We start from the raw sequence: 12,959 nt of genomic DNA on the forward strand, positions 1-12,959 counted from the left end.
ACACTAAAAATTCATGGCGGGCAAGTCTGCTCAGTCATAGTTACGGTAGGGCAGGGCTGGTGCACAGAGAGAGGCCGGCAAGAAGCCACGCTAGCAGCGCCACGTGACCCCTTCTGAGGATGGGTCCAGACGCACGCTGTGTGTGACCGAGCCTCCCAGCAAACTAGGAGAAGCTCACCTGGGAGCACAGAAGGCCGATCATCGGCAGGTGGTTCCCCAGACCTGTCACTGCCGTGCACCTGAGAGGCTGGACTGAACAGCACACGGCTGTCGGGAAGAACACGAGGCTTCTCTACAGGGTCAGCCCTCGGGCTCTGCAGACCACTTCCCCTCCCACTTGGAGGACGGCCTGCCCTCTCCCAGGCTGCCCGTCTGTCCAGCCCCGAGCTTGGCTGGGTGCAGGCTAGTGCTGACTTTGTGGAGCAGGTTAGGAACTGTCACTGCAGATCTGTACCTTCCACCGCAGACAGGGCTTCGCTCCCAGGCACCTTCATCGGAGGGCTGTTCACAGGGTGTGGAGCTCGTGGGAGAACCAAGCACCTGCCGAGTTGCTGCCAGGCAGGTTGGAGGCAGACCCCCAGGCTGTCATTAGCCACTCACTGGGGGGCGGCGGCGTAGTCCCTACCCTCCAAGCTGACTCTGCCCTGGAAAACCACGCAGTGCCGGTCATACTGAAGCCAGCCCTGTCTGCTTCACAAATGAGGAAGAAGAGCTTTGTGGGCAAAGGTGAGGAAACTTGTGGAGAACTCCCAGGCCCTGTGCCCTCTCTGGTTTTCTCTCTGCAGCTCCGAAGGTCTGGGAGCCCGCGTCTTCTAGGAAGGTGCCTCAGTGCGAAAGCAGGGCTGCGACCCCTACTGGGTCCCCTGGGTCCCCTGGGACCCACTACATCTCAGGGCAAAGGCTGCAGGGTGGGAGGGAACCGGCCTAAGACCAAACCGATTTTCACACGGACGCAAAATGCAGAGCAACCCTCCGACTTCAGGCTGGCGCTCTGGGCCCGGCCGGCCGAGCACAGCCGCACAGCCACAGTGGTGACTGAGGCTCCGCCCCGTTGGCAGAGCAGCAGCCACGGCCCTGGACCAGGTGAGCCGGGAAGTGCCGAGACCCCGACTCAGCCTGAGGCCCTGTACGGCAGGGGCCTGGGCCGAGGCCTGATGCGGCAGCGCTATTCCTTACGACGACCCAAGGAGAGTGGGAGGCTGTCCTCACCTCGAGCACAGCATGTGTGTCCAGGGCGTGCTCACCCAAACCCTGGCCAGGGCCCAGATCTGAAGACTGACTACGAAGGTTCAAACGAGCCACAGGGTGGGCAAGGCTGGGAGAGAGCGGTCACTAAGCCGTCACACAGAGAGGCCAATCAGCACCGTGTTCTCCTGCCCAAGGCCGACAGACACAGGGAGCACGTGGCCTGAGCCCGGAGGGCTGCTCACTGGACTTTACGAGGGCTCGCCAAGACTTAGCATAAACCAGAGAGCGAAATATCTTATCAACTTTTTTTTTTTTTATAAGATTACATGTTATAAAATAGTATTTTGGACACTGGGTTTAATAGACATGTCATTAAAGCGAATTTCACCTTTTAGCCTTATTTTTAAATCACTTTCACTTTATAGAAATGTGGACACGAGGAACTTGAAGTTGGTTTTGTGACTTGCATGCTATTTCTGCCGGGTAGCACCGGGCCAGCGCTCTGGACCCCAACCCTGGCTGACCCACTGTGTAGCTGGGTGGCGACCGGGGACTCTCAGCAGACTCAGACTGTCTGATGAAATCAGCCCCGCTCCCCTCACAGCTGAAGGGACAGAGGAACACGCCGTCCACACCGTTGGGCAGCACGCCACCCCGTGTCGTTTCCCATCAGGGTGCAAGCTGCCTGTGTGGCCGTGCAGCTGTGACCGCACAGGGTGACACGTGGAAGTGCAGGGCAGATCCCGGTCACTGTCAGGACACCGCGGCACAGCAGCTCGTCTAACACATGCGTGTTACAGTGATTTTCCAAGAGACGGCATCGAGGCGTCTCGAGGAGGGGACGCCTTTTCCTGACCTGAGTGAAGGCTGTAGCTAGGCTTGGGTTGGCCCAGGCAGAGCCAGCGCGTGCCAGGCTCCCCTCTCACTAGCTGCCTGCTGGCCTGCCCCAGGCCCGTCACGTGCCCAGAGCCCACGTGGTACAAACCACTACCGATGGTGGGCGCCGACGAGTTACACTACCCAGCAGGCTCGGGGCCCAGGCTGGCCAGGACGGATCTCCTACCTTCTCATTTTTCTTCTCATCCGGTTTGCACCCCGTGCTGGTGGGGCTGGACGTGGGCAGGCTGCCGGCAGGGCCCCCTCCAGCCTCTCCGCCCAGGTTGGCGGCGCTGACGTTGGGTGGTGTGATGGCTGAAGCTGCAGATGAGAGGGGGATGGCTGGCCGGGTACACGCCTGCAGCGGGGGCTGGTGGGCCTGCTGTGGGGACACCGTGGAGTGCGGCCTGAGGCTGGCGGCAGGCAGGCGGGATGGAGAGTTCTGAGTGCGCAGGGGCGACACGGTGGCGGTCGGTCGGTCTTGGGCCGGGGTGGAGGGGTGGGCGGCTGGAGCGTGGGGTGGAGAGAGAGTGGTGGAGAGGTTAGTTTGCCACTGGCTGCACGGTCCAGTGCATGCCCAGCCCAAGCCACTCTCTCGGTCTCCGCAGACCTGGCCATGTCGCAGTCCCCCATTTTGCAGACAAACAAATGGAGGCCAAGCACCCTAAAATGAATAGCCATCTTTCCCAACCCCAGGGAGCCCTGCCGCTTCGCTCAGGCCGAGCCGAGGGAGCTTCCTGTTGCGAGTGTGGACGCACGCCCAGTTCATGGTGCAGGCCTGTTTTCCCTGCCGGTTTCTAAAACACCCTGGTAAACGCTCCCAGAAGGAGAGTCCGGGAGAGCACCCAGGCAGACACTCCGCATTGCAGGGCACCATCGCAGCCAGCCCTGACCTAGGAGCAGCCCGGCCAGTCCTTGCTTTTCACATGCACCTGGCCCGGCCCAGAGCTGGGAGGCGGCTTTGCCTGGTGACAGTTGCAGGAAGAAAGCGCAGCATTTCCTGGGGCAGCCTTGAGGGGAAGCTAGCCGCATCCTGCCCCAGTCAGCCTGCAGTTGTCGCCTGCCTGCAGGTGGAAGGCCCAGAAGTTCTGGCACAGCTACCACCCCCCCTCGCTGCCAGCCAGCGGCACTTCTTAAAGAAGTTCAGGATCCAACGAGATAACATTTGTAAAAATCTCCACTTGAAGATGTAAAAGCTCCCTTAAACACGACAGCCCGGGAGAATCAGGGTGCTGTCCTTATTTGTGTTAATGCTGAACCAGTCACTTCCCTGCTAAATACAGACAAAATAGGAGGGAGGAGGGGACCATCACCAGGGTAACAGGACGTGGTGGTCCGACCCAGGCCGGGGCTCAGGCACCACGCAGCTCGGAGCAGGCGTGGACGGCGTCATGCCAGGGAGGTGAGCACGTCACGCTGTAATTATTTTCTCCACCAGATTGTTTGCATTCGTGGCTCAGAACACGAACAAAATACACACGATAAAGACCACATTCTCGGCCCCCACGTGTGCCTTGAATATGCAAGTGCTCTCCATGGGGGCTTCGCCATGTGGGAAGTCATCGCACACCACACACAAAGCCCTCCCATCGCCAGGCTGTGTGGGAGGAGCTGGCCAGATCTAATTATGTGATTGTGACTTGCTGGGACTCGAAAGGCCTGCTGTTTCTATGAGAGACATACAGAAAGGCTGATTTATGTCTTTGAAAAGTTTTTTTTTTTAAATTTTTAAAGTATTTTCACTGTAGAATGAAATGTACATTCTGGGTTTCAAATGGGTCCAGAACCTACAGCATTTAAGTCCTTGCCCCACATGGCTCATATTTAAAGGCCGAGCAAGTGAGACAATTACACGGATGGAGAAGCCACCCGGGTCACTCAGTCACCCATAACCCTGACTCGAACGGCTGCTCCTCGGCAGACTCATTCGCCTGTCCCGGCAGTCTGAACTCTCCTTCACCCCAGCCCCTCAGTCCCTCAGCCCCTGGCCGGGAAATGATGGCCCGCCGGGAAGAGCGATTACACTGGCCTCCAAGCCTCAGTCTCCAGGGCTGCCGGGGTTTCCTGCCTGGGAACTCTGCCTGGCTCTCTACTCCTGGCTAGCTTCCACACAGCCGTCATCACCAGGCTAAGCCAGATGCGAGGAAGAGGATGCTCCAAAAGTTCCAGATTGCCTTCCATGCCATACCATCTCCTCACAGCCTCCCCTTGGCCTCTCTGGCTTCTTGGCTGCACCCCACGCAGGATGGGCTCTCTCCACCTCACAGAGCAGTGCTGGCCGGTCCTGTCCACAGAGCGCACTTCTCCCTGCCAGCGGCAATGTGGGACCCTGAGTGCCCCAACCAGCTCAGAGGGTGCCTTCTAGGGGGTGTGACCTCCTGACCACCTTCGTGGTGCAGCCCTCCCTCCTGACCACCTTCGTGGTGCAGCCCTCCTGCTGTGAGCGCATCCTCTCTTGATCTAGTTTTTCTTTTCCTCCAAGGCACTTAGTGCCTCTTAATTGTCTGTATAATTTTCCTGCAGATTTTGCTGAATGTTCAGTCTGTTGCCCCCCCCTACAATGTGAATTCCTTGAGGATACAGATTTGGACCATTTAATTCACTCATCTAATTCATTCTAAACCTTTGGAATGGTGCCTGGCATGTAGTAGGTGCTCAATAAATCTTTGAACGAGTTAGTGAGTCTTTGGGAAAAGGGAAGTCCAGCTATAACATCACCACAGACTTCACAGAACCGAGCCAGTGGAGGAAAAAATGCTCTGTGAGGAAGAGAAGCCAGGCTCACTACACAGACTTAAGAGTTTCTGGAACCCATTGATCTTAGGTGGGATTCACCCTTGATTTCATTCACCCTGTGCCCGCAACCTCTGCTGGCCTAGACCAGTATCCCACTAGAGATCCCTCTAGATATAATAGCAATGCCAAAGGAGTCCATGCTTTCTTTGATGTCATACCACCAACGGCGACTGTTGGGGAAAACGAGATTCCGAAGTCTCTGTTACCCCTTTGCTTCTTCAAACCTTTGATATGCTTCAATAACTCTGTATCCTCCTGGGTCCTGTTAGTCCCTGTTTAGTCCACCAGTACGTCCTCAGGAAATAGAATGGTATATGACATCCAGTCGGTGCTTTATAAATACTATCAAGTCTTTCAGGTTAACTTGTCTCCTGATTTATCCGTTTCCCTCCCTCCAGTCTCAAAGACACAGGATCCTAACCAATCAACCCCTTCTCCATTATTCTTGATTCCTGCTCTTGATCCATCTCCTTCTCTGCATTTAAACCTTCTTCTAGCTTTTCCCTCATGATTTATTAACCAAGGTAAGTCTCTTTCATTTAAGAAGTAATCTTATGTCTATGCTGTCTTCTTTTTTTACCTAGTACCTCCCTTTCCCACTTGTCTTTATGACTCAGACTTTTGAAATAGCATATGTACTGGCTCTTTCTCTCATTTTTTTCTCATTTCTTTCTAAGTAATCTGTATTTGTTCTCTGGCAGCTTTCATAGTATTTTTCCTTATCTTTTTATGACTATAGTTTATGTACAGTAGATTTAGTTGTGGATTTATTGTTATTTTTTCCTACTCAGCACTGCTGTGTGAGGACTTGTGACTTTCTTCAGTTCTGGGGAATTCCCGGTGATAATTTATTTGAATCTTTTCTCTTCCCCACCCCTCTATTTTCAGGTTCTGGAAATCCTATTAGAAGTAGTTTGGAGTACCTTGGTCTTTCCTCTATGTTTATGATACTTGTTCATATCTTTCCTTACTGCTTTGTGGTCTAGATAAATTCCTTTGTACAGCTTTCTACTTTCACTAATTCCACCTTCAATGGTGTCTGGCCCTCAAACTTCATTACTCTTTTTCAAGATTCTTTTGACTTTTCTAGGACATCTACATGCTTATATGATTTGAGAACTAGATTGTCAATTTCTACAAAAAAGTTGGATGGGATCTTGATTGGTATTGAACCCATGGGTTAAGGTTTATAGAATAAAATTTTTTAACAGTGTTGTCTTGTCACTCACAATGTGTAACTTTTTAAGAACTTCTTTAATTTTTCTTGGTAATGTTTTCTTATTGAGAACTTCTTTAATTTTTCTTGGTAATGTTTTATAGTTTTCAGTGCACAGGTTTTTCCTATCTTTTGTCAGATTTATTCCTATGTAATTTCTACTTTTCAATACTATTAAATTTGGTATAGTTTTTAAAGTGTCAACATTTGGTTGTTCTTTCATAGAATACAGACATACAATTGCTTTTTGAATATTGATCTTCTATCCTACAACCTTGCTAAATTCACTTTTTACCTCTAATAATGTATGTGTGTGTTCCTTAGGGTTTTCTGCATATGAGAGCATGTCATCTGAAAATAAGATAATTTTACTCTTTCCTTTGTCATCTGTGTCTTTTATTTCTTTTTATTGACTAATTGTCCAGTACAAAATTGAATAGAAGAGGCAAGAGCAGACATCCCATCCTGTTTCCGATCTTAGAGAAGAAGCTTTTATTATCTTGCCATTAAGTATGATGTTAGTTGTAGATTTTCATACATAGTCTTTACCAGGTTGAGGAAGTTCACTTCTGTTCCTTACTATTATGCTTTTTAACTGCCAAAGGGCAGGCATGTGTGTGCATGTACAGGAGTAGGAGAAAGAGAAAGAACCTTTCAATTGGGGCACCACAATCCTTTCTCTTCCATTTCTCCATCTCATCAGGATTTTGGTCACACATGCGTATGCTCCCAGTATGTTTAATTTGTCTGGGATTTGAAAAGATGACTTGCTTCTTCGCACAGCCCTTAACTGCTGCACTATAGGGCCATTTATTTCTCATTTTCTGAGAGGTTTTCTGTTTGTTTGTTTGTTTTGTTTTGCTATAGGGTCTGTGCCCTTGTTAGAGAGAAAGAAAATGGGAGAAAGTGAGAAATCATTCTCCAGAGGGTATAGCCATGCTGCAATCCCTTCTTCTTTCTTCTCTTGGGATTTTGAGCACTCATGCACATGTGCCTGGTATATATTTTTTTCAAGCCACTGAAACTTGAACCACACAGTAAGCTGTGTGGGATCCAGCCACCATAACATCTGCATCACTAATCAGAAGTGGATGTTGGATTTTTTTCAAATATATTGTCAGCACCTATTGAAAGAATCATATTATTATCATTACTCACTTTCTTGATAAGGTGAAGTACATTGAATTTCAAATGTTAATCTAATCTTACATTCCTGGAGTAAACCTGACTTGGTCATGATGTATTTTCCTTTATATTTATTGCTGTGTTTGATTTATTAAAATTTGTTTAGAATTTTTACATCTGTGTTTATAAGGAATATTGACCTGTGGTTATATTTTCTTGTAATGACTTTATCTGGTTTTGGTATAAGTGTAATGTTGGCCTCCTAGAAAGAAATAAGTATTCTCCCTTTTTTCAATTTTCTGGAAGAATTTCCATAAATTTGTTGTAATTTCTTTATTATTTGGCACAATTCATCAATGAAGTCACCTGGGCCTAGAGTTTCTTTGTGAAGATTTTTAACTACTAAATCAATTTCTTTAGTAGATATAGGCCCATTCAGATTATTTATGTCTTAAGTTAGATAATTTGTGTCTTTCTAGGAATTAGTCCACTTCATCTAATTTGTTGACTTTAAGGCATAAAAATGTTTAAAATAATTTATTACTTTGTAGAATTTTCTTTCTTCTTTCTTTCTTTCTTTCTTTCTTTCTTTCTTTCTTTCTTTCTTTCTTTCTTTCTTCTTCTTTCTCTCTTTCTCTCTCTCTCTCTCTTTCTTTCTTTCTTTCTTTCTTTCTCTTTCTTTCTTTCACCTTCCTTCTTTCTTTCTTTTTTTTTAAGAGACTTTTTGCTGTGGGATGTGTGTGCTCACTGGAGAGATAGAAAACGAGAAATTACCCCCAAGGGGGGATGGCCACACTATAATCCCTTCTCCTCCATTCTCCTCTTGGGATTTTCTTCTCCTCCCTTCTCCCCTCGTGATTTTGGGCGCACACACACACACACACACACACACACACACACACACAATCCTGGTGTGAGTTTCAAGCCCCGAGTCTGGGACTTGAACCATAATCAACCATGTGGGAGTCCAGCAACGTAACCATTATGCCATCTGCTGTTCCCTAGAATTTCTTTTTTAAGACAATGCCTTGTTGTGTTGTCCAGGTAAGGAGCTTGCAATCCTCCTGTCTTAGTCTCCCTAAATTGCTGAGATTACAGGTATCAGCCTTTAGGTTGGACTGGGAATTGAATCTTTTTTTTTATCTTTTTTTTTCTTTTGAGAGGTTTTTCACTATAGGGCGCGTGCGCTCGCCAGACAGACAGAGAGAGACAGAGAGACAGAAAGCGAGAAATCACCCCCCAGAGGGGATGGCCACTCCGCAATCCCTTCTCCTCCATTCTCCTCTCGGGATCTTGGGCACGCACGCACACGCGCCCGGCATGGGTTTTAAGCCCCCGGGTCCGGGACACGAACCACGGTCGACTACATGGGAGTCCAGCGACATAGCCATTACGCTAACTGCTGGTTCCCTGGGAATTGAATCTTGACCTCCTATGTTGTCCCAGCCTGTGGAACACAGCAGCCCAGGCCGCCATGGCTGGGCCCATCTTGTAGAATCTGAAGTGATGTCACTTCTATTATTCCTGTTATTAATAATTTGTGTATTTTACCCATCCATCTGTCTAGAGGTTTATCAACTGTACTATTAGTCTTCTCAAAAAAAATCATTTGGTTTCATTGATTTCCTCTACTAGCTTCCTGCTTTCTAGTTCACCGAGTTTAGCACTGATCTTTCTCTATTTCCTTTGTGGTCTCTTTGCTCTTTTTATCCTGGTTTCTTAAGGTAAAAGCCAAGGCCATTGATTTGACACCTTTCTCTTTTTTCTAATATACTGTGTTTAGTGCTATAAATTTCCCTGTAAGTACTGCATTAGTGGTATCCCACTAATTTTGACATACTGTGTTTTCATTTCATTCCGCTCAAAATGATTTCTCATATACCTTCTCATGTCCTCTTTGATCTGTGGGTTGTTTTAAAGTATGCCATCTAGTTTTCAAACACTTGAGGATATCAAATATTTGTTATATGTTATTGACTTCTCCACTGTAGCCAGAGACTGTAGTTTGTGTGACTTGAATCCTTTAAAATGTATTGAAACTTGATTATGGCCCAAAACATGATCTGTCTTGGGGAATGTCCTATATGCCCTTGAAATGTACATACAAATCACTGCTGTTGGACAAAGTGTTCCCTAAATGCCAACTAAGTTGGTCATAGTGCTATTCTACCATTCTATTTTTTTTTAAATCAGTTTTCTACTTTTTCTATCAATTAGTGAAAGACTGGAATAACTGACTTCAATTGTGGACTTGTTTATTTCTCCTTGCAGCTGTATTCATAATTGCTTATGAATTTAAAGCTGTTATTTCAATAAATAAATATTTAGAATTATGTCCTCTTGATGAAGTGACCCTTTATTATTTGAAATTCTCTCTTTATCTCTAATAATATTTTTTGTAATAAACTCTACTCTATTGGATATTTCCTTTAATTGATATTAGCATCGTATAACTGATCCTCATTACTGGAAGATTCTGTACCTGCAAATTTTCCTACTCACTACAGTTGATTTATAGTCATCAAATAAATACTTGTGATACTTTCACAGCCTTTTTTAGACAACACTGAGCCATCTGACATGCATATTCCCAGCTAAGTTTGAATAAGATTCTCTCAGCTCTCACACAGAGATGGCAAAAGGATGGAGCCAGAAGGGGTAGTGCAGAGGAGAATAAAGAGCTCGAGTTCTGGGGCTACTTGATGGTATTTGAAACCTCGCTCTGTTACCTGTTAGTGAGGCTGTCTCAGGCCAGTCACTGAACACCTCTGCTATGATTCAGACAATGATGTGTCCTCCAAAGGTTCCTGCGATGTAAATTGGTCCTTGATGTAATGGCATCTGGAGATGGTGACACCTTTAAGGAAAAGACCCACCCACACCGTGGATAGGCACCACCCAATTGGCTAGGAGCATCCTTTTATTTTAACCTATTTATGTCTAGATTCAAAGTATTAAAGTGCATTTCTTGCTCACAGAACATACTTGTTTTATTTTGTTTGTTTTTAACAATGTCTGACAATCTTTGCATCTTAACTGGAGTTATTTAAACCATGTACATTTAATATAATCATTCATATGATTAGGTCTAATTCTATCTACATGTTTGCTCTTTGATGCATGTATTCTTGGTCCTTGATTTTTAATGCTTTCTTTTGGATTAATTGAATATTTTTTTTATGAGTCAGTTCTATCTTCTATTAGTTTATCTGTGGTCACTCTTTGTTTTCATATTTAGCAGTTGTTTATATCTTTAAATTATTACAATCTACTTACAAGTGGCTCCATAACTCTTTATATATAGTATAAGAACCTTATTCAGTACTTTTATTTCTTCTCTCCCCACCTTTTTGCTTTAATTATTATGTATTTTACTCTTATGTATGTTTAAAACCCCAAATTGCATTGTTTTGATTTTTGTTTAAATAGTTATAAAAATATTTCAATAATAACAGGAAAGCTTAAATATTTCTCTATGTAGTTACCCTTCAAGTGTTCTTTTTTCCTTTGCATAGATCCCTAGTTCCATCTGGTATTGTTTTTCTTCTTCCTAAAGAGCTTTGTTGTACATTTATCCTAGTGTTGGCATGCTGGTAATGAAATCTTTTAACTTTACAATATATAAATAGTCTTTCTTCTTGAAAGACATTTTTGCTAGTTATAAAATCCTAAAATGACAGACATACTTCTTTCAGTACTTTCTTTAGTTGTTCCACTTTCTTCTTGAACCTAAACTAATTTTTTGTATTTTTCACAGAAAATTGACTGTTATCTTTTTCCAATTGTATGTATTGCATTTTTTCCTTCTGGATGCCCTGGAGATTTTCTTTATTACAGACTTTGAACAATTAGATTGTGATTTGCCTGGTACCATTTTCTTCTTGTTTCTTGTGCTTGGGACTCACCAACTGTTTTTAATCTCTGAGTTTGTAGTTTTCATAAAATTTAGGACAATTTTAGTCATTATTTCTTTAAATCATTTCTTTATCCCATTGATTTCTCCTGTATCTTGGGCACTCCAATTACACAAATAGCAGGATATCTTAAGTTGTTCCATTGCTCATTGACATTCTGTTCATTTAAAAAAATCTCTTATCTTTGTGTTCTATTTTTCATAGCTTCTGTTGCTATGTCTTTAAGTTTACTATTATATTCCTTCAGCAATGTCTAATCTGGCACTAGGTACATCTAGTGTATTCTTGATCTCATACACAGTAGTTTTTATTTGTACAAGTTTGATTTGGGTATTTTCCCTCTCTTCCACATCTCTACTAAATTTCTGAGTATATGGAATGCAATTATAATATATCTGTTTTAATGTCTTTGGCTGGTAATTCTAACACCCACATCAGTTCTGTGTCAGTTTCAGGTGACTGATTCATCTCTTCACTGTAGGTCATATTTTTCTGCTCCTTCGAATGCCTAGTACTTTTTTACTGAATATCAGACATTGTGATTTCTTATGCTATTAGGAGTTAGATGTTTTTGTATTCCTTGAGCATTGTTCTGAGAAAAACTAATTGGAAGCAGTTTGATGCTTTGAGTTTTGCTTATAAGAGTTGTTAGGTAAAACTGGGATAGTGCTAAATTTAGGGGTAACATTCCCCACTATCGAGACAAGGTCCTTCTGCGTAAACTACTCTGTGCTTTGTGGAAATAGGTTTTTTTTTTTCAATCTGGCTGGCAAGAATAGGCACTGTTTCCAGCTGGTGTTCCAGGCACTGTTAGCGATAATCCTTTCATTCTTTCCTGGCTTTGGGTAGTTTTCTCACATGTTTAACGCTGGTTAGTTCTCTGTTGATTACTTCAGGAGGATGCTCCGTAGCCTCTGGATTCTCTCTCTGCCATTCTCTCCTCTCCAGTTCTCTGCCCTGCAAACTCCAGCCATCCATGTCCTCAGGGAGTCTGCAGTCTCCACCTGGCTACTTCTCCCTGTGCCACAGCCTGCAGCCTCTTCATGGATCACTGTCCTTGTTCTCCTAATGTCTACTGTCGCAAACACAGTGTTCTATATATTTATCTTCTTGTTTTAGGTTGGTAAGCCCTGTCCTCATTACTTCAGCTTGGCTATAGGCAGGAGTCTAGCTCAATTTTTTCAAAACAGAATTCTTACATATCTATTACTTAAATCCCTTCAGTGTGCCATACTGCTTTGGATAAAAACCTACATTCTTTGACTTGACCTAAAAGAACCTTTATGGTGTACCGTGGTTCCCTCTTCAGCTCTACTGCAAGTCTCTCTGTCTTTGTCCATGCAAACTTTGTCTCAGTTGCCAAATGCACCTGCTGGCCTCAGCGGTTCCACGTGCCTGCTCCCTGCCTCAGCGTTTCTCTCCCCTGGCCCCCTATAGCTGCCTTCTTTCTACCCATCGGTCCAGATCTAAAGGGAAATGTGTCTGTTTAGAGAAACTATCTTCAGCACACTGGGCATTTATTTCCACACCTTTGTTACGGTCACATCAGACTAGCAAAGTCGCCTGCAATAGGAACTGTGGTCCGGATTATTGCCGTGTCTTTGCCCTTGCTAAACTTTGCCCTCTGCCTTGTCTGCTCACACAGTTCCCATGTGTCCTTGAAGGCTCAAGGTGGGAACCAGCAGGTGGCGTAGTGGTTAAGGCACTGGACTCCCACATGGTTGACCATGGTTTGAGTCTGGACCTGGTAGCTTGAAAATCACACTGGGCATGTGTGCATGAGTGCCCAAGATCCCAGGAGAATGGAGGAGAAAGGACTGTAGAGTGGCCAAACCCCCCCCCCC

The 12,959-nt window shown here is 45.2% G+C and overlaps 1 protein-coding gene across 1 annotated transcript in view; it reads right to left on the reverse strand.

The window, feature by feature from the left end:
• Positions 1 to 12,959, reverse strand: part of SH3RF3 (SH3 domain containing ring finger 3) — a gene marked incomplete in the record, with an annotated part of 355,159 nt that overhangs the window by 51,620 nt on the left and 290,580 nt on the right. The window contains 1 exon segment of the mRNA XM_027772894.1: positions 2,252 to 2,571. Within this exon segment, the coding sequence (XP_027628695.1) occupies positions 2,252 to 2,571 (320 nt within the window).

The sequence above is a fragment of the Tupaia chinensis genome, unplaced genomic scaffold (genome assembly GCF_000334495.1).
Source record: "Tupaia chinensis unplaced genomic scaffold, TupChi_1.0 Scaffold000041_1, whole genome shotgun sequence".
NCBI classification, from domain to species: Eukaryota; Metazoa; Chordata; class Mammalia; order Scandentia; family Tupaiidae; genus Tupaia; species Tupaia belangeri.